The sequence below is a fragment of the Schistocerca nitens genome, chromosome 4 (assembly GCF_023898315.1).
Source record: "Schistocerca nitens isolate TAMUIC-IGC-003100 chromosome 4, iqSchNite1.1, whole genome shotgun sequence".
Taxonomy (NCBI): Eukaryota; Metazoa; Arthropoda; class Insecta; order Orthoptera; family Acrididae; genus Schistocerca; species Schistocerca nitens.
In genome coordinates this window covers 84,269,584-84,291,568 of record NC_064617.1, presented here as the reverse complement: position 1 = coordinate 84,291,568, position 21,985 = coordinate 84,269,584, and the positions used below count along the sequence as shown (strand labels likewise).

At 43.4% G+C, this 21,985-nt stretch overlaps 1 protein-coding gene across 1 annotated transcript in view; it reads left to right on the top strand.

The window, feature by feature from the left end:
• The window catches only part of LOC126251658 (UDP-glucosyltransferase 2-like), a 101,216-nt gene that overhangs the window by 13,387 nt on the left and 65,844 nt on the right, over positions 1 to 21,985 (top strand). Inside the window, exon 2 of the mRNA XM_049952228.1 lies at positions 20,526 to 20,742. Coding sequence (XP_049808185.1) covers positions 20,545 to 20,742 — 198 coding nt within the window. The 5' untranslated portion in view covers positions 20,526 to 20,544. The remainder of the gene's footprint in view (positions 1 to 20,525; positions 20,743 to 21,985) is intronic.

The following is a 21,985-nucleotide window of genomic DNA, read 5'->3' as shown; positions in this document are numbered from 1 at the left end:
CCCTCCGTTGTGGTTGCACCTACGGTACGGCTATCTGTATCGCTGAGGCACGCAAGCCTCTCCACCAACGGCAAGGTCCATGGTTCATGGGGGGAGGGTGTTTCTTATATATTACTAAAATCTTTGAAGTGCTTCGCATATATAAGGGGCAGTGAAGTGAAAAGGAGACAGATAGGGTAAAAAAACGAATGTGAACTGTTTATTATTTCAAAACGAATCGCCATTAAAATAGATTTGTCCCACTATGACACAAGATGGTCAATGCGTTCATGGAAAAATATTTGCGATTGCTTACGAAATTGTGATTGTACCCAGCCGTGTATGTCTTCGTCCAAAGTAAATGGACGGCCTCAAATCTTTCGTCCTGGTTCCAAAACTATTAAGGAAATCTCTTGGGGAGGGATCGGGACTGTTTGCAGGATTTATAAGGGCTTCCCAACGAAGCGTCTGCAGCGTTGTCGAAGCAAACCACACGCCTGCTCCGGGAAAGTCATGATGACCTTTTCCTTTGACTACAAGCGTCCGCCGGCCGCGGTGGTCTAGCGGTTCTAGGCGCTCAGTCCGGAGCCGCGCGACTGCTACGGTCGCAGGTTCGAATTCTGCCTCCGGCATGGATGTGTTGTCCATAGGTTAGTTAGGTTTAACTAGTTCTAAGTTCTAGGGGACTGATGACCTCAGAAGTTAAGTCCCATAGTGCTCAGAGCCACTACAAGCGTCCGCTACTCATCGACTTTCTTTCTGGAATACGGCGCCATAATTAACGCACACCCTAAAGTGGACACTTTCCATTAATAGAAGCGCGGCATCAAGTCCAAATGACAAGTAATGCTGACGGACCTCATCACTCTGTTGCAGGATAGTGCCCACCCACATGCCGCCAAAGTTGTTCTAACTATGCTGCAGGAGTTTCGCTTGGAAGCCCTTATACATCCTTCACGCAGTCCCGATCTCTCCCCATACGATTTCCATATTTTTGGAGCCCTGAACAAAGACTTTTTGGCCGTTCATTTTCTTTGGAAAAGAGGTACACATCTGTGTACAATCACGGTTACGTAGGTGCAAACATTTTGCCGTGAAGGCCCTAACCGTCTTGTTTCACAGTAGGATAAATCCATTAACTAAAACTTATGGCGATTACTTTTCGAGTAATAAATAGTTTACACACTTCATCTGTCTCGATTTCATTTGACGGCCCTTATATCACTGCAGACATCAGAAGCCACCTAAGATAACGGTACAGTTGCTATTGAAATACGAAACAATCACTAACACAATGTCTTCAGTTGTCTAGAGTGTGATTGGCAACCCTTCTCCAAGTTGTTTGTCGTCGGTAATTAGTGTCGGACTTTTAAATTTTTCCACAATTGTAATGACAAGCTCGCGAAAATCGTTAACAGTCGTATGTCAATGTAGTGAAACATGCCAGAAAGGACTGGAGATCTGTTTCTGTGATAAGGGCGCTACTTCCAAGCATTTCACGCTTGCGTAAAATTTCTGCAAACTGTTTTGTTTGTCTACTCGCTAGCATTATTTTCGTGTGTATATGTATTGTAATGTGAACGTTCTTTTAACCGAATAACGGAAGTGGTATGCTTACGTAAATGCTATCTGATGAAAAGAGTTGCAAAATCCTTGCGAAATTACGTAACTGTATTCCAAGTAAATTTTACTAGAAATTATTAGAAAAACTATAACTGTAAACTAAAGAAGCTATCCTGTGAAACTTGTATTGCGCAGTGCAGAGAAAAGTGCTACAGTACGTGACGCAACAGTACGATTCTTGCAATTGTAACACACGAAACTAACAGACCAAAAATCCTGCATAAAATTACAAACTTAACTTTGAAAGAATAAATGCTTATATTGCTTCTGTTAAAATGCCCTGCAAATTTACGTACACAGACTGACCAAGCAAAATTCCAAGCGTTAAATGATACACACGCCAAGATGTAACACTGCACTTTTAAGAGTTGTTTGATTAAGAAATGACGACTGAATTGAACTTTAACTGTACTGACCCTGATGATAATTTGCTGTGCAGTGTGTGACTGTAAAGACTCTTACTGTGTTCTAACAGCGATGTGAAATTGGCGCTAACAAACTTTCGTAACTTTCCTTGTGGCAACGGAAAGTCGCTACTGCTCGAAAGTACTATATGTTAGACATCAGCTAAATAAAACCTTGTCCAAGTGCAACGCAAGCAAAAGCAGCTATGCTAAGCCCATCATACTTCAAACTTGAAGTAACAGTGTTCCAATGCGTGCAATGGGGTGACACTCGAGTACAAAATAACTTTAGTAAGGGGACGCTGAAAGAAACTGAACCTACCGATTGATATAAAAGAGACTAGCATTTAAAAACTTCATGTTAAACAGACTTTTGACGATTAGAACAACCTTTACAAAATTCACTTTTGACAAAAAATATAGCTCATATAGCTCTACCACGTAACTCGTTAATGAAATGATAAAGGAGTGGTGAATCTATGACCCTGAGTGCAAACCATGTAAGTAGATAATCTTGTTTAGTCTCGTCTCGACACTCAGACTAACAGACCCGTATCAGTAAACAAAAATCGTACCGAAAATTTGCCATTCTCAAGCTCAACATAAATTACACGCGAGCAAGCAATGCAGCGGCAACAATAGCTAAATGTTTTCACATTTCTATAATCAACCTTTACAAAGCCATATTTTCAAAAATCAACATCCTCTGCGTTTGCGTCTGTGCACATAACTCTCACCTGCGTGACCAACACATAACTCTACGATACTACACTGGCAAGGGCATTACTACAGACAACTAAAAATCACATTGCTTGTGCTCAGAACCTTTGTGGCATACTATATCGACTGTTAAAGACTTTTTCCTGAAAAATATCCAGTGTATAAGTCTGAAGTGTCACTCATTACCTTCCAATTCAGGCCCCCAAAATCTTCTTTTCCTACATCATTTTGCCTTGTTCTTCAGAAACAATGAGCTCTCCATGGAAAATAGTGGTGTCTTCGAACGAAAATCATCAGGTTACACCGCCAACAGTCTTCATAAGAAATCATCAAAAAGTTGTGTGTCAGTATCATGAGTTAAGAAGTCTCGTTACCTTATATAAAGTTAAAAGCAAATTTTGGGATATCACCATCATGTAAATACTCCGTCGACTGTCTGCAAGAAGCTAGGCGAGCAGTGAGTGCAGGCAACTTGGCATAAGCTGTAATTAGATCGCAGCATGTCATTCTCGTTCCTTTAACACCAATAATTAGCTGACGGATGGCTTCGTGCTCCGATATGACATCTCCAGCCCAGTTAGGAAACCGGAAGCTAAATAAGCAGAACGCTCACCCTTGTAAGAGATCGCTCGTTCAGATACTGGTAGGATTTCCACATTGAAAAAAGGAACTTTGTTGATCATAAAGGATTATTGGCTGCAGACTTCTACATGTTAGAGGCTTTAAAACACCACCACCGCCACACTGGACATAGGACTTGCTCTCTCCGCCCGCATATTTCAAACTGTTTTTTGGAACTGTTTACGTCCAGGCCTTTGATTGTTCACAGCCAGGAGCAGAACACAGGCAGTTTCATTGACCGTTTCCTGTTCACGTTGATAGCACTCCTTTGCAAAGTGCTGCGTCCTGCCAGAGCTTTTCAGAAATTTATTTTCAACAGTTTCTGGGAAACAGCTGCCATAATGAGGAATCCACCGTGTCTTTAGCAAGTCAAGCAGCTCGCTATACGATCCATTGAGAAGGATTATGGAAAGACTGACGTATCATCTCCAGGTTGGAACTGAATCTCAATCCATAACAGCCAGGCAAACGAGCTACCAGGCACCAGGAATAATATACAGTTTGTGTAAAAAAAGCGTCACACACGCCTACAGGAGGGAATATTGATCGAAGCTAGAAGAAAATCATTTACAAGGTGATTCAGCTGCCCCTGCCTATGGGTTTTATGCAGCCTCTAACACTTTCAAAAACCGCACACCAGATTTCCATATTCTCTCGCTCATTATGCACATACTATTAGTGATACAGAAAAAGTGAACAGAATTTATTTTGTATAGAATTTAATTTTGTACTGGAATACGTTTTCGCTGGAGACCATGGTTTTCTAGTTATTCAAGAAAAACGCGTTTGAAGGTCACTTTTGTACGTCTTTCTAGAATAACTCGAAAACTGCAGCCCTATCGGAAATGTACCCCAACACAAAATTTAGCTACATTAAATTTCCTACAAAAAGGTCCTACTCATTTTTTTGTGTAGGACTAATAGTCTGCATGTAGCGAACGAGAGAATATAAATACCTTGCGTGTGATATTTGAAGGCGTTGCAGGTTGCATAAAACCCAGCTATAGGGGCATCTGAAAAAAATGGTTCAAATGGCTCTGAGCACTATGTGACTTAACTCCTGAGGTCATCAATTTCCTAGAACTTAGAACTAATTAAACCTAACTAACCTAAGGACATCACACACACCCATGCCCGAGGTAGGATTCGAACCTGCGACCGTAGCGGTCGCCCGGTTCCAGACTGTAGCGCCTAGAACCGCACGGCCACTCCGGCCGGCGGGGCATCTGAATCACCTTGTATAATATGTCTCGAGTCAACATCCTTTTCTCTCAAGAGACACTAATCGTACAGGGATCGATGAGGTGCCGTTAGAAAAGCTTATAAGGCGGCTTCTGACTTTGTATACCGATTGTGCGCTAAAACGTATTATTTGAGGAAAATTTTAACATAGAAGAGACTTATAACAATCACAGGCAAAAGGGCACCATGGATGCCCAGCTTCATATTTTGTTACAAGTTACATTTTAAAGTACTTATTAACTAAATACTTTGCACGCAGCATTGTTATAGGTGATAATCGCGACTACGGCGGTGGTCCATTATCTCTACCCGTCGTACAAGCTGACTTTTGTGAACGTATATAACTTCCGAAACAGCAAACGTATTTTTCTTTGTCGCCTTGAATTGTAACTTACCTATTGCACTACAGCCTAATGTGCTTACTGTAACGGAAAATGTTTGTTGATTTAAAGTTACAGATTATGTAGCTCTACTGACAGTTCCTGATCTCTGCCCGTCGTACAAACTGGGACAAACATTCCGAATGAGAAACATATTTTTGCATACAAGGATGTGTCATAAAATCATGATTATTATTTCGCGTCCTTCGATTCAGTTTTAAAGATGTTTTCTCTTCATTCACACAACTACCCTTATCCCAACGACTATACTTCTTCCAGACACTGTCCTTATTTAAAACTATAAAAGTGCGAAAGCTTCGAATGGGTCTCCCGTCTTCCTATGATAATCTGTTGAGAAACCAGTACCTGTCGAGAGGCGGACCAGTCTGTCTTTCCCATTTGCCTGTTACGTGGAAGTGGAGTAGGGCAGTGCTGCATTCTGACACGCATTCTGACAAGGCCTCTTTTCGCAGTGAATAACGCATCCTTTGAGATAGACTTGGCTGCTTGGTGACTGCGCCACATGCATTCGTCACAAGCTCCTGTAACATCCGCGAATCGTCCATGGGTTGGGCATTAACCTCTACCTTTAAATGTCCCTATACCCAAAATATCAATATATTCAGATTCGGTGTCTGGGAAGGCCAGCCTACTGAACCTCGCCCACGAAATAATAATAATAAAAGGTTCAAATTGCTCTGAGCACTATGAGACTTAACGTCTGAGGTCATCAGTCCCCTAGACTTAGAACTACTTAAACCTAACTAACCAAAGAACATCACACACATCCATGCCCGAGGCAGGATTCGAACCTGAGACCGTAGCAGCAGCGCGGTTCCGGACTGAAGCGCCGAGAACCGCTCAGCCGCAACGACCGGCGCCCACGAAAAGTTGCACTGACGTGCTATGACCCGATCTGTAGAAAATGGGATAGTGGCCCATCCTGCATATACCATAGTAGTTTAGTAGATAGAAGAAACTTCAGGCTTGGAGCTGGCCAGTCATCGTAAACTACACTCCACGATATTTCAGTTGGGACCTCCCAGTCATCCTCGTGCGAGCCATCGAAAAGTGATGATGACGTTCTCCGTTCCACGATACACACAGCGATTCACCTAGAACTTGCGCCGTAAATATTGCGGAAATAGAAAGTGCTATTGATGTCCGGTTTTCAAAGAATTTATTGCTAGTCTAGAGCTCGTATTTTTAGCCAATCAACAGATGCAATAATACTTATAAAGTGTATCTTTTGCACAAACATACACATTTTAAATGGAGCAATGCCTACTGACATTAAATCTAAATGTAGAGTACATTAGAATGTCAGTGACATTTGCTGCAAGATTCTGCTGCAAGCCGTTTACGATGTATCGTATTTGGAAAAGTTCGCACACCAACACTTATGTAGTACGTGTGGTAGTACACATTAAATAACAACACCAATGCATACACTGGTTGTGTGGATTCTGACCAGTAACGAGACAGTTGACCATCACGGGTTGTGTTCAAAATGACCACCGGCAGCGGTAGTACATGCTTCCAGCCTGGTATAAACGACTGGTACACGCATGCTAGCATTTCAGCGGAGGTGTCTTTGTAGGCTGCAATAATACGTCGTTGCATATAATAGGGTGTAGTTCGTAAGTCGATGTAAACATCGTCTTCCAGTTTTTCCCAGAGAAAGAGGTATATAGGCTTCATATCCAGAGAACGAACTGGCTGAGGTTCAGGTCCTCTGCATCGAAACCAACGATTTGGAAACAATTCGTAAAGACATGCTGTAGTACTTCGTGCACTTTGAGCTGGACCCAGGTTCGTCCTAGTCCTAGCCTCCATGGAAAATGGTCTGTTAGGAGGCTGGGATCCTTGCGCCCGTTCAATCTATGAAAAATGGGCCTATGAGCCACCACACGTTTACACTCCATGAGCGTTGCTGTTACACCTGACGAAGCCAATACCGTTTGACAACAGACGAATAGTGCATGTTTCGGCGATTTACCTCGCCATGATTGGTAAATGTGGCCTCATCACTAAACAAGATAAACGATACTTCTGGATTATCCTGTCTTAATTTCCATGTACAAAAATTATCGCGATTCTCATAATCATTTGCATGCAGCTGTTTGTCGAGAGAGACGTGGTAGGGATGGAACCTATATCGATGGAGAATGCATAGGACACTTGCCTGACTCATGCATCTTCCTCGTGCGACTGCGCAGGAGCCAACTTGCGAATCAACTGCTGTAGCATCAAGATTAATTCTCCCTGTTCTGTCGTCACTTGTGTCTTTCTATTACGTTGTCTAGGTGCTACACTACCACATTCACGTAACGGTTGAAGAGTGTGGTGTGCGTACTGTAAGACCTTCGGTACAAACACCATCAGATTATTTGACTTGTTGCTCTAACGAAGTAGGCGAGTGTAAGCAATATGTCTCGTGGTCTTATCGTGGCGTGTTTACCTTCTGCCGTTAGGTCAGGCGATAGAAATGCCACTTGCACGCTTAGAGTAGCAGATTGACGGTGGCCAACTTTAAACAGAACTTGATTAATTTTCACATACATTTATTAAAATAATAAAAATCATAGACATTACGTAACTTAATTCTGGATGCTGGTTACAAATGACAATCTGAAGTTCCTTTGGTCTTGGTACGTTAATCTTATCCTCACATATCTCTGATACTTGACAAAGTGTCTATACATTTCTCTTCGTGGTTATGTACAGGAATATGATAATCTTATTAGGCGCAGACTGAAACTTGACTACACACTAATGCAGACGAACTAATCGGAGGTCTGTACACTCAATATAATACCTCGCGCGTTCAGGTATCACTGCGCGAGTGTGATCCGCGAGGAGAAAAGGTTCTACGTTAGCAGCAATCTCATTGGCTGCGTTACATATTAATACGCGGATCGGCGGAAGCAGAATTTGGTCCATTTGTAAGACAGCGCCATCTCGTAGTGCGGAGATGGACGAGCGCTGCGCCTGCGCTGTTGTGCTTAGCGGGGCGCGCTCTAGTGGGAAAGTTGTGTACGCGCTGACTACGCGGAACTATGTACACAACAAAGAGGTTGATGAATAACTGCCGAGATGGTTGATTTCTACTGGAATATCTCGTCGAACACACTGTACAAAAACGAGCTGCGTTCTTCGTACACTCTCCATACATCATCACCTGTCGGCTCTTTCTGCATTGATAAATCCCATCGTCCACTCACGACCTGCAGCTTGCGCTCACACACTGATTAGCAAGTCGCAGTGCACTCAAGAAACACACAGTCACAGCAAGTAAACATGGCAACATCGTATCTAGCAACTACGCGGGTTGAATGACACAAACAAGTCTCGGTGTGGAAACTTTTCAAAATACGATATATCGTAAACGACTCGCACTAGAAAAAAGCACCACTGACATTGTAGTCTACCCTACATAAGGTTTGCTTACACCAATATCCATTTTTCCACTTAAGTGTATGTTTGCACAAAAAATACACTTTAATGTGTCATTACAATCTGTTGACTGGCTAGCAGTACCAGTCGCAGACTAGCAAGCCATTCTGTGAAAACTGCACACCAATAGCACTTTCCGTTTTCGCAATATCTGCGGTGAAAGCTTTACGTGATTCACCCCGTACATCGCGCCTATGCGTGTTCCGCGCATGCGTCGTTGACAGCCGGGGCAATACTACGCGGCGACAGCGCCGTAGCTGTTGGAAACGCAAACTCAGCCGTCTTCTGCGTTGCCGATCGCCACCGCCGCCACTGCACTCTGCCGTCTTCCATTTCAGCAAATCCTGGAGATCGGTAGGATTCCACGCATTATCCAGCTGGTAGCCGCTGTTACGGTTAAACAGATATTCCATGGATTCTTTAATGCTGGAGTCCGAGAACAAATATTACAGTGGCCAAAAATATTTTCTATTATACTCCGTTGAATATCCGGTGGAGACGCACTGTTCGCCAATAGCAGAATTGCATGGTTGTAAAAAACGAGTGCAGCGTTGATGGTCAGTGAAGCGTTTCACAAGCTGCGACATCGTCGCGAAAAAACACAGTGACCCGTATATGTAATAAGTTTCCTTTAATTTACGTCTATGGTCACATTCTTTTCTGTTTAACAGATTACCGGTTTCGGTCTTTAATGACCATCATCAGATCTGCAGCAAAATGGGAAAATATAAATACACTCGCAAAATGTATACAGCTTAAGAACAATACATAGAGCATATTGAAAAGTAGTACTCACAAACGCGCTTTAAATGTGAAGAGGCATACCTGTCTCATGAAAACAAAGTCCTAATGCACTGCAGCCATAGTGGCATAGTCAACTGTTAAATGCGGAATCAGCACCAGCATCGTCAAATACATATAAATCACATCACATGCACGAGTCATGTTGTCAGTAAAACTACTGTTTAAAACAAGCTGCCGTACAGTAGCCGCAAGATGTTTGTGTAGTAAGTTGACCAGATGTCGCTAATGTCGGCATACACTAGTATTCAATAATTATTTGAAAGACCGAAAATAAAAGGGGGATACAATAGTTAAAGTCTGTAATAAGCTTATAAAGTATAAAAAGTGTTACAGTAATAAAAAGCAATAAAAAGAAGAACACTACAAAGGTAATATTGTTAAAAAGACGAAGAGTTAAAGAATAGTGGTTGACATATGCTCTAGTGCCAATATTCTAGACAATGACATAAACATTAAACACCGTTGATACTGCACCGGGTAATATAAACAACATAAAACAAATCGCTAAAGGAGCCACAAATGAAAGGAAATATAGTGCTGCACATAATCAGCCCCCTCTGTTAGCGCAAACTCTACAATTCCGCACAGGCGGGAAGTGGTTGGAGGAACGTGACCGGCAGAGGGCCCCACGCATCCCGCGGCACTTCGCTGCAAGCACAGAACGATAACAGTTGACTATGCCACTATGGCTGCAGTGCATTAGGACTTTGTTTTTATGAGACAGGCATGCCTCTTCACATTTAAAGCGCACAAATGTAAATTTTGTCAGTTCTACTTTTCAATATGCTCTATGTATTGTTATTAAGCTGTATACAGTTTGCGAGTGTATTTATATTTTCCCATTTTTGCTGCAGATCTGATGATGGTCATTAAAGACCGAAACCGGTAATCTGTTAAACAGAAAAGATTATGACCACAGATGTAAATTAAAGGAAACTTAGTGAAGCGTTCTTCCACAGTGTGTCTGATCTAGTCCACATAAGCCAGACCACGCTGGCAAAGCAGTTTGTGAATTCCAAACCGCAATAACAAATTGACCTGCACTTATTCCAGCAGGTTGGCAATATTGGATGGTGCACGGAAAATTACTTTCACCTGAAAACTGCGGAGGATTCTTGCAATTTTTAGCTAAATTCAATGATGGAAAAATTTGCAACACCAAATAATAATTAATGTAGAGTAATGAAAATGCGGGAATTCGGTTGTCTAGGTAACATCTTTAAGGTCATAGGGTAATTAGTTGCCAGATAAGTGACTGCAAATCTGAAAGGCTGGTACATTAATAGCCGCCAGAATGTTGAATGCTAGCATGCAAACGTGCATGAATTGAGTTGTACAGGTACCGGCTGTCAGTTTCTGGGGTTGTGACCAGACATGCTGCACCGGGTCGTTTAGTACAGTAATGGATAATGCTACTTGTGGATAACGCTGGAGTTGTCATCCGATGATGTCCCATATTTGCTCCATTAGAGACAGATCTGGTGATCGAGCAGGCCCTGGCAACATGTCGACACTGTAGAGCATGTTGGTTTACACCATCGGTATGTGGGCAAGCGTTGATGTTGTTGTTGTGGTCTCCAGTCCTGAGACTGGTTTGATGCAGCTCTCCATGCTACTTCATCCTGTGCAAGCTTCTTCATCTCCCAGTACCTACCGCAACCTACATCCTTCTGAATCTCCTTAGTGTATTCATCTCTTGGTCTCCCTCTACGATTTTTACCCTCCACGCTGCCCTCCAACACTAAATTTGTAATCCCTTTATGCCTAAGAACATGTCCTACCAACCGGTCCCTTCTTCTAGTCAAGTTGTGCTACAAATTCCTCTTCTCCCCAATCCTATTCAATACTTCCTCATTAGTTATGTGATCTACCCATCTCATCTTCAGCATTCTTCTGTAGCACCACATTTCGAAAGCTTCTATTCTCTTCTTGTCTAAACTATTTATCGTCCATGTTTAACTTCCATACATGGCTACACTCCATACAAATACTTTCAGAAATGACTTCCTGACACTTAAATCTATACTCGATATTAACAAATTTCTCTTCTTCAGAAACGCTTTCCTTGCCATTGCCAGTCTACATTTTATATCCTCTTTACTTCGACCATCATCAGATATTTTGCTCCCCAAATACCAAAACTCCTTTTACTACTTTAAGTGTCTCATTTCCTAATCTAATTCCCTCAGCATCACCCGACTTAAATCGACTACATTCCATTATCCTTGTTTTGCTTTTGTTGATGTTCATCTTATATCCTCCTTTCAAGACACTGTCCATTCCATTCAACTGCTCTTCCAAGTCCTTTGCTGTCTCTGACAGAATTACAATGTCATCGGCGAACCTCAAAGTTTTTATTTCTTCTCCCTGGATTTTAATACCTACTCCGAATTTTTATTTCGTTTCCTTTACTGCTTGCTCAATATATAGATTGAATAACATCGGGGAGAGGCTACAACCCTGTCTCACTCCCTTCCCAACCACTGCTTCCCTTTCATGCCCCTCGACTCTTATAACTGCCATCTGGTTTCTGTACAAATTGTAAATAGCCTTTCGCTCCCTGTATTTTACCCCTGCCACCTTCAGAATTTGAAAGAGCGTATTCCAGTCAACACTGTCGAAAGCTTTCTCTAAGTCTACAAACGCTAGAAACGTAGGTTTGCCTTTCCTTACTCTAGCTTCTACGATAAATCGTAGGGTCAGTATTGCCTCACGAGTTCCGATATTTCTACGGAATCCAAACTGATCTTCCCCGAGGTCGGCTTCTACTAGTTTTTCCATGCGTCTGTAAGGAATTTGCGTTAGTATTTTGCAGCCGTGACTTATTAAACTGATAGTTCGGTAATTTTCAGATCTGTCAACACCTGCTTTCTTTGGGATTGGGATTATTATATTCTTGAAGTCTGAGGAAATTTCGCCTGTCTCATACATCTTGTCCACCAGATGGTAGATTTTTGTCAGGACTGGCTCTGCCAAGGCTGTCAGTAGTTCTAATGGAATGTTGACTACTTCCGGGGCCTTGTTTCGACTCAGGTCTTTCAGTGCTTTCTCAAACTCTTCACGCAGTATCATATCTCCCATTTCATCTTCATCTTCCTCCTCTTCCATTTCCATAATATTGTCCTCAAGAACATCGCCCCTGTATAGACCCTCTATATACTCCTTCCACCTTTCTGCTTTCCCTTCTTCGCTTAGAACTGGGTTTCCATCTGAGCTCTTGGTGTTCATGCAAGTGGTTCTATTTTCTCCAGAGGTCTCTTTAATTTTCCTGTAGGCAGTATCTATCTTACCCCTAGTGAGATAAGCCTCTATATCCTTATATTTGTCCTCTAGCCATCCTTGCTTAGCCATTTTGCACTTCCTGTCGATCTCGTTTTTGAGACGTTTGTATTCCTTTTTGCCTGCTTCACTTACTGCATTTTTGTATTTTCTCGTTTCATCAATTACATTCAGTATCTCTCCTGTTACCCAAGGATGTCTACTAGCTCTCGTCTTTTTACCTACGTGATCCTCTGCTGCCTTCACTGCTTCATCCCTCAAAGCTACCCATTCTACTTCTACTGTATTTGTTTCCCCCATTCCTGTAAATTTTTCCAGTATGCTCTCCCTGAAACTCTGAACAACCTCTGGTTTATTCAGTTTATCGAGGTCCAATCTCCTTAAATTCCCACCTTTTTGCAGTTTCTTCAGTTTTAATCTACAGGGTATGGTTCAAATGGCTCTGAGCACTATGGGACTTAACTGCTGTGGTCATCAGTCCCCTAGAACTTAGAACTATTTAAACCTAACTAACCTAAGGACATCACACACATCCATGCCCGAGGCAGGATTCGCACCTGCGACCGTAGCGGTCGCGCGGTTCCAGACTGTAGCGCCTAGAACCGCTCGGCCACTCCGGCCGGCCCTACAGGGTATCCTGTTGGAAAACACACCCTGGAATACTGCTCATGAATGGCAGCACTACATGTCAAATCACCAGACTGATGCAAAAATTTGCAGCGGGGTGAATGGGATACGCACGGGAGTGTTCCTACTGTCATATAAAATCGCTCCCCCTCCCCCCAGACCATAACTTCAGGTGTAGGCCAAGTGTGACTAGCACGCAGACAGATTTGTTGCAGGTCCTCAACTGGGCTCCTTCTAACCAACACACAGCCATCATTCGCATCGAGGCAGAACGAGCTTTCATTAGAAAACACAACTGACCTCACCCCGCACTCCAATGACCTCTTGGGTAACACTGTAAGCAGGCTGTTTAGGTTTTTTTGCTGGAAACGCCAGGTAGCGCTCTATATGAAAATCACTGACTGTGCTGTGTGAAGGCTGTGGTTGGTTTGCATTGTTGGAGCATATGCTATTGTAGTGTTGGGCAGTTGGCTGTTAACAGCGCGTAGCGTTGCGCAGTTGGAGGTGAGCCGCCAGCAGTGGTGGATGTGGGGAGAGAGATGGCGGAGTTTTGAGAGCGGATGTTCTGGATGTGTGTCCACCAGAGACATTAAATTTGTAAGACTGGATGTCATGAACTGATATATATGTTATGACTTTTGAACACTATTAAGGTAAATACATTGTTTGTTCTCTATCAAAATCTTTTATTTGCTAACTATGACTATCAGTAGCTAGTGCCTTCAGTAGTTACAATTTTTTAGTTAGCTGGCAGTAGTGACGCTCGCTGTATTGCAGTAGTTTGAGTAACGAAGATTTTTGTGAGGTAACTGATTCATGAAAGGTATAGGTTATTGTTAGTCAGGGCCATTGTAGGGATTTTGGAAAGTCAGATTGCGTTGTGCTACAAATATTGTGTTTCAGTTTATTGTTGATCAGAATAAGTAAAGAGAGTAATGTCTGAGTACGTTCAGTTTTGCTCAGCTGTTTGAAAAGCAAATAATGTAAGACGTTTAGCAGCACAGCCATTCATAAATTTTCTAAGGGGACGTTTCAACACCACTGGAGTCGCAAATGGCGGTGGTTTGGGGTCGGTGGAATACACGCTACAGGACATCTAGCCCGCAGCTGTTCTTGGAGTAACCTATCTGTAACAGTTCGTTGTGTCACTGCGGTGCCTACTCCTGCTCAAATTGTTGCTGCAGATGCAGTACGATGCACCAGAGCCGTAGACCGAACATGATGGTCTTCCCTCTCGGTAGTGCCACGTGGCCGTCCGTAGCCTGCTCTTCTTGCAACCGTTCAGTCTCATGACCACCTGTCGTAGGGAATCATCAATAGTAACTACATTCCTGTCAACTCTTTCTGCAATATCGCAGAAGGAACTTCCAGCTTTTCGTAGCCCTACTAAACTACCTCGTTCAAACTCAGTGGGGTGTTTATAAGGGTATTTTGTCGCCTTAAAGGCATCCTTGACAAACATAAACCGACTACGTCCAATGTCAAAGGTAACTAATGCTTATGACGGTTACAGCGTGTTTTTACAAGGGTCACTCCAAAAGAAATGCACACTATTTTTTTTAATCCATCTTTTATTCTACATGTTTGAAAGTTTTACAGTGTGTACATACATCCTTTAGGAACAATATTTTCATTTCTCCACATAATTTCCATCCCTCTCAACTGCCTTACGCCATCTTGGAACCAGCGCCTGCATACCCGCACGGTAAAATTCTGGACCAACCTGTTGGAGCCACTGTTTGGCAGCGTGCACAAGGGAGTCATCATCTTCAAACCTTGTTCCACGAAGAGAGTCTTTCAGTTTCCAAAGAGGTGATAGGCACATGGAGCCAGGTTAGGACAGTAAGGCGGGTGTTTCAGTGTTGTCCATTCGAGTTTTGTGATCGCTTCCGTGGTTTTTTGACTGACATGTGGCCGTGCATTGTCGTGCAACAGCAAAACATCCTGCTTTTGCCGATGTGGTCAAACACGACTCAGTTGAGCTTGAAGTTTCTTCAGGTCTTCACATATGCATCAGAATTTATGGTGGTTCCATCTGGCATGATGTCCACAAGCAAGAGTCCTTCGGAATCGAAAAACACTGTAGCCATAACTTTTCCAGCAGAAGGTGTGGTTCTGATTTTTTTTTCTTGGGTGAATTTGCATGATGCCACTCCATTGATTGCCTCTTCGTCTCTGCTGCAAAAATGATGGAGCCATGTTTCATCACTTGTCACACTTCTTCCAAGAAATTAATCTCCATCATTCTCGTACTGTTCCAAAAGTTCGCTGCATACCGTTTTTCTTCTTTCTTTGTGAGCCACTGTCAACATCCTGGGAACCCACTTGGAACTAACCTTTTTTTAACGCCAACACTTTCAGTATTCTGCAAACACTTCCTTCCCCTATCCCAACGTAGCGTGACAATTCGTTCACTGTGATGTGTCTGTCAGCAGTCACCAATTCGTTAACTCTCTGCACATTGTCTGGAGTGTGTGCAGTACGAGGCCTGCCACTGCGAGGACAATCCTCAATATTGCCATGCCAGCTTTCATCACACAACCTGCTTGCCCACCGACTAACTGTACAGCGATCGACAGCAGCATCTCCATACATCTTTTTGAACCTCTTGTGGATGTTTCCCACTGTCTCGTTTTCACAGCACAGGAATGCTATGACAGCCCGTTGCTTCTGACGAACGTCAAGTGTAGCAGCCATCTTGAAGACATGATGTGACGGCGCCACTCACGGGAACAGGTTGAACTAAGTTTGAAAACAAGCGGCAACGATGTATCTACACACTGTAAAACTTTCACACATGTAGAATGAAAGCTGTATTTTTACAAAAATAGTGTGCATTTCTTTTGGAGTGACCCTCGTAAATCAAACATGATTTTCATCGTCATAGTGGCACTACTAGTGCCACTGTTATCCGACTGGCGCGAAATTTGAGTACACATCATCTTTCAGATGTAGAAACACGCTTACCAACTTTCATTTATGTCACACAAATCCTTCTTGATGCTGCAATTTTTTTTCCATCAGTGTATTTCCGATAAAGGAAAGGAAACCGTGAGATTCTGCCGACGTGCTCTCCTCTTCATCCGCTTGCTGGTACATGATTTCAAGTGACGCTGCCCTGTTAATCTGTTGGGCAGAGTATCCATTTTCCTTAAACACTGTCTCCAGGTGAGCGTGCTCTTTAGGCGAACTATCTGAGAGTGAGACTATGCGAGTTCTGTGTACATGTTTTTTATCGATTGGTGTGACAGGTCAGAGATTGTAAACACAAGTCGTTATATACAGGCTTACGATAAACTCAGTGTCCCAGAGAGCTCCATCATTCTTCCGGCTAACCAAACCGTCTTTATATAATCCCATAGTGAACTCGATATTTTTAAGAATGGAGTTGAAGTGATATAAAAGCTCCATTATGAAACTTCCTGGCAGATTAAAACTGTGTGCCCGACCGAGACTCGAACTCAGGACCTTTGCCTTTCGCGGGCATGTGCTCTACCATCTGAGCTACCGAAGCACGACTCACGTCTGGTACTCACAGCTTTACTTCTGCCAGTACCTCGTCTCCTACCTTACAAACTTTACAGAAGCTCCCCTGCGAACCTTGCAGAACTAGCACTCCTGAAAGAAAGGATATTGCGGAGACATGGCTTAGCCACAGCCTGGGGGATGTTTCCAGAATGAGATTTTTACTCTACAGCGGAGTGTGCGCTGATATGAAACATCCTGGCAGATTAAAACTGTGTGCCCGACCGAGACTTTGGAAGGTAGGAGACGAGGTACTGGCAGAAGTACAGCTGTGAGTACCGGGCGTGAGTCGTGCTTCGGTAGCTCAGATGGTAGAGCACTTGCCCGCGAAAGGCAAAGGTCCCGAGTTCGAGTCTCGGTCGGGCACACAGTTTTAATCTGCCAGGAAGTTTCATATCAGCGCACACTCCGCTGCAGAGTGAAAATCTCATTCTGGAAAGCTCCATTAGTTTATTTTCTTCATGAGGCGACCTATGAAAGTATCGTCCACATCTCCAAAATACGGTTGGTTTTACGGGGTGGACCAAGGTAGAAAATTTTATTGAGTAGTTTTTTATTAGCTTAAAATGTTCTTTAGAGAGCTCATTTTTAAGATTCACTCATATTTAGTCTGCCATAAATGTTAAAATATGTCAAAACCCCAATTTAGTGCATGGGGGTCTGCTGCATTCGAAGCCTCGAATGCAACGAATGTAATAACGCAGTAGTTACGACAGAATAGCAGTCCTGTTAGTTTCGGATAGTATCGCAGGCGGCATTAGTATCAACTAAAATAGTATTCTCAACAAGATTTCACTTCCTGACACGATTCGTTTGTGGTAAAAAGCCTGAAGCCACGTACTTGTCTCGCGTCTGCTCAACTTGTCATTTCCCTTTTTTTTATGCGAAGTAAAACTTGAGTACTTGAAAATAACAAACAAACGTATTTACATTCATGGGAAAGGTCCGGAAAGTAGTCTTACTCGTGCGAAAAACCCTTCCATTAGTAAGCGGAAGCCAATTAATCAATATATACTTTCGTCAAAATGAGAGGCCAACTATATGGTGCTGACATTGCCGATTAAAGGTTTGTTCATTTACAATATTAAAAAACACAGGCTGAAACTTTAAACGCTTATTTTTCCAAAACAACATTTTTGAAGTTCATACACATGCAATTACATTATACTGTTTTGTAACTTCTGAGTCGGCGTTTTTCTAGTACGTAGGATTTTTGCGATACACTTCAATTTCGATTTTTCGTGCACGTTTTTAATGACTTTTTGTCGAAAAAATAGTCTTCTATTTCGGAGTGCCGCCATTTTGTTAGCAACCATTTTATGAAATATTCCTACAGACTACGTTATACAACATCGTCAACTTCAACGCAGTTTCTGAAATTTTGTTTTAGCTCCAAGTCCATCGATGTCGCGCAGTGTTCTCTGGGTGCAAGTTTTTTACTTAAAAAATACATGAAACAATTTTAAGGGTGTACAATAAAGATCTAAAGTCAGTTTTGTAACTGAAGAATAAAGTGAAAGAGAAGGTGAATGTGGGTGGGAGCCAGTGATAATGAGAGACAGAGCACATGACAATGACAACGAAGAGAGAGACAGTGACAGGAGAAGATACAGCAGCAGTAGGAAGGAAGGAACGAGATATTAGCTGTATGAGAGAGGAAGAGGGGGTCAATGACAGTGAGGGTAGACTGTGGTAGTGGGGTAGTACGAAAGTGATTATGACTGTGAAACAGAAAACAATGAGAGAGAGACGCAAAGACATAGTGACAGTGTGTTGGGCTGAATGAGTGATTGAGAAAGGGCAGCTGGGAGCGGTTGCGGGTGAGCGACTTACAGCGGTGGATTAGGGGGTGTGATTGGGTTACAGTTAGGGGAGTTCGAAGTGAGCTGCATGGTAAGAAAAAAAGCGTTAATACTTTCGAATGCCTAGATTTCTGGGAAAATTCCAGAATTTGAAACACGAACAGCTGCTAGCATGAGTTTCTTAGAAGTAGATACCTTAGTGGTTGCGAAGCAACTCAAATCGCTTGATACGGGCAAGTCTTCAGGTCCAGATTCTATACCGATTAGATTCCTTTCAGATTACGCTGATACAATAGCTCCCTACTTAGCAATCATATACAACCGCTCGCTCACCGATAGATCTGTACCTACAGATTGGAAAATTGCGCAGGTCGCACCAGTGTTTAAGAAGGGTAGTAGGAGTAATCCATCGAACTACGGACCTATATTATTGACGTCGGTTTGCAGTAGGGTTTTGGAGCATATACTGTATTCAAACATTATGAATCACCTCAAAGGGAACGATCTATTGATACGTAATCGGCATTGTTTCAGAAAACATCGTTCTTGTGCAACGCAGCTAGCTCTTTATTCGCACGAAGTAATGGCCGCTATCGACAGGGGATCTCAAGTTGATTCCGTATTTCTGGATTTCCGGAAAGCTTTTGACACCGTTCCTCACAAGCGACTTCTAATCAAGCTGGGGGCCTATGGGGTATCGTCTCAGTTGTGCGACTGGATTCGTGATTTCCTGTCAGGATGGTCGCAGTTCGTAGTAATAGACGGCAAATCATCGAGTAAAACTGAAGTGATATCAGGTGTTTCCCAGGGAAGCGTCCTGGGACCTCTGCTGTTCCTGATCTATATAAATGACCTGGCTGACAATCTGAGCAGTTCTCTTAGGTTGTTCGCAGATGATGCTGTAATTTACCGTCTAGTAAGGTCATCCGAAGACCAGAATCAGTTGCAAAGCGATTTAGAAAAGATTGCTGTATGGTGTGGCAGGTGGCAGTTGACGCTAAATAACGAAAAGGTGATCCACATGAGTTCCAAAAGAAATCCGTTGGAATTCGATTACTCGATAAATAGTACAATTCTCAAGGCTGTCAATTCAACTAAGTACCTGGGTGTTAAAATTACGAACAACTTCAGTTGGAAAGACCACATAGATAATATTGTGGGGAAGGCGAGCCAAAGGTTGCGTTTCATTGGCAGGACACTTAGAAGATGCAACAAGTCCACTAAAGAGACAGCTTACACTACACTCGTTCGTCCTCTGTTAGAATATTGCTGCGCGGTGTGGGATCCTTACCAGGTGGGATTGACGGAGGACATCGAAAGGGTGCAAAAAAGGGCAGCTCGTTTTGTATTATCACGTAATAGGGGAGAGAGTGTGGCAGATATGACACGCGAGTTGGGATGGAAGTCATTAAAGCAAAGACGTTTTTCGTCGCGGCGAGATCTATTTACGAAATTTCAGTCACCAACTTTCTGTTCCGAATGCGAAAATATTTTGTTGAGCCCAACCTACATAGGTAGGAATGACCATCAAAATAAAATAAGAGAAATCAGAGCTCGAACAGAAAGGTTTAGGTGTTCGTTTTTCCCGCGCGTTGTCCGGGAGTGGAATGGTAGAGAGATAGCATGATTGTGGTTCGATTAACCCTCTGCCAAGCACTTAAATGTGACTTGCAGAGTAATCATGTAGATGTAGATGTAGAAAGTATTAAAGATGCTGGGGAATGTAGAATGAGGCAGCTGGTACCGCACTAAACAGAAACATATTTGCATTTTTGTGCTCCGATAGGAGCACTTTTCCGCTCGTATCTATGATCAAACTCAGCCGTACTGTGCGTCTTACGCTTCATGGACTCGACTATCATGTTGACTGTAGTACAAGATGTAATGACGTACCTGTGACATAACAAAAGGACTATTCCATTCGCCATAATGACAGGACAAAACCACTATTCCAATTCATTTAGTCGTTAGTGTGTATTGGGAACGAATTGACGTAACTTTCTATTTCCTCCAGGATATTTTTGCCTATAACGCGGTACGACTGAAGTTTTCACGCTGCGCAGGTGGTACCAACTTTCCGGCATGGGGAGCGCCCGCCTGCTGCTGCTGGTGCTGGTGCTGCTGCCTGCCCTGCTGGCTGGGGGGTGCGCGGACGGCGCCAGGATCCTGGCGGCGGTGCCGTTCCCCAGCGTCAGCCACCAGTACCCCCTGCGGATGATCGTCCTCGAGCTGGTCAAGCGCGGCCACGAGGTCACCTTCATCACCACGGACCCCATCAAGGTACGAACTTACATTCACTTCTACACCTCGCCAGCCTCAGAGCACACACCTTGCCTTTCATATTTAAAGTTGCGTACCTCAATCGGTAGAAACGGAACCTTAGGATTACTTTGTTCCCTCTCCGTCTCTCTGTCCGACTGTTTGAAACCCTTCTCCCAGGAACGGGTAAAAGTATCACGTTGAAGTTTATGCCACATACTAGCATCTACGATCCCTTGGCGCTCTAAAAAATTGCAGTGAAAGGATACGGTCATTTACACTACTGGCCATTAAAATTGCTACACCAAGAAGAAATGCAGATGATAAATGGGTATCCATTCGACAAATGTGTTATAGTAGAACTGACATGTGACTACATTTTCACGCAATTTGGGTGCATAGATCCTGAGAAATCAGTACCCAGAACAACCAGCTCTGTAATAACGGCCTCGATACGCCTGGGCATTGAGTCAAACAGAGCTTGGATGGCGTGTACAGGTATAGTTGCCCATGCAGCTTCTACACGATACCACAGTTCATCAAGAGTAGTGACTGGCGTATTGTCACCAGCCAGTTGCTCGGCCACCATTGACCAGACGTTTTCAGTTGGTGAGAGATGTAGAGAATGTGCTGCCAGGGCATCAGTCGAACATTTTCTGTATCCAGAAAGGCCCGTACAGGACCTGCAACATGCGGTCGTGCATTATTCCGCTGAAATTTACGGTTTCGCAGGGATCGAATGGAGGGTAGAGCTACGGGTCGTAACACATCTGAAATGTAACGTCCACTTTTCAAAGTATCGTCAATGCGAACAAGAGGTGACCGAGACGTGTAACCAATGGCACCCCAAACCATCAAGCCGGGTGATACGCCAGTATGGCGATGACGAATACACGCTTCCAATGTGCACTCACCGCGATGTCGCCAAACACGGATGCGACCATCATGATGCTGTAAACAGAACCTGGATTCATCCCTAAAAAATGACGTTTTGCCATTCGTGCACCCAGGTTCATCGTTCAGTACACCATCGCAGGCGCTCCTGTCTGTGATGCAGCGTCAAGGGTAACCGCAGACATGGTCTCTAAGCTGATAGTCCATGCTGCTGCAAACGTCGGCGTCCTGTTCATGCAGATGGTTGTTGTCTTGCAAACGTCCCCAACTGCTGACTCAGGGATCGAGACGTACCTCCACGATCCGTTACAGCCATGCGGATAAGATGCCTGTCATCTCGAGTGCTAGTGATACGAGGTCGTTGGGATCC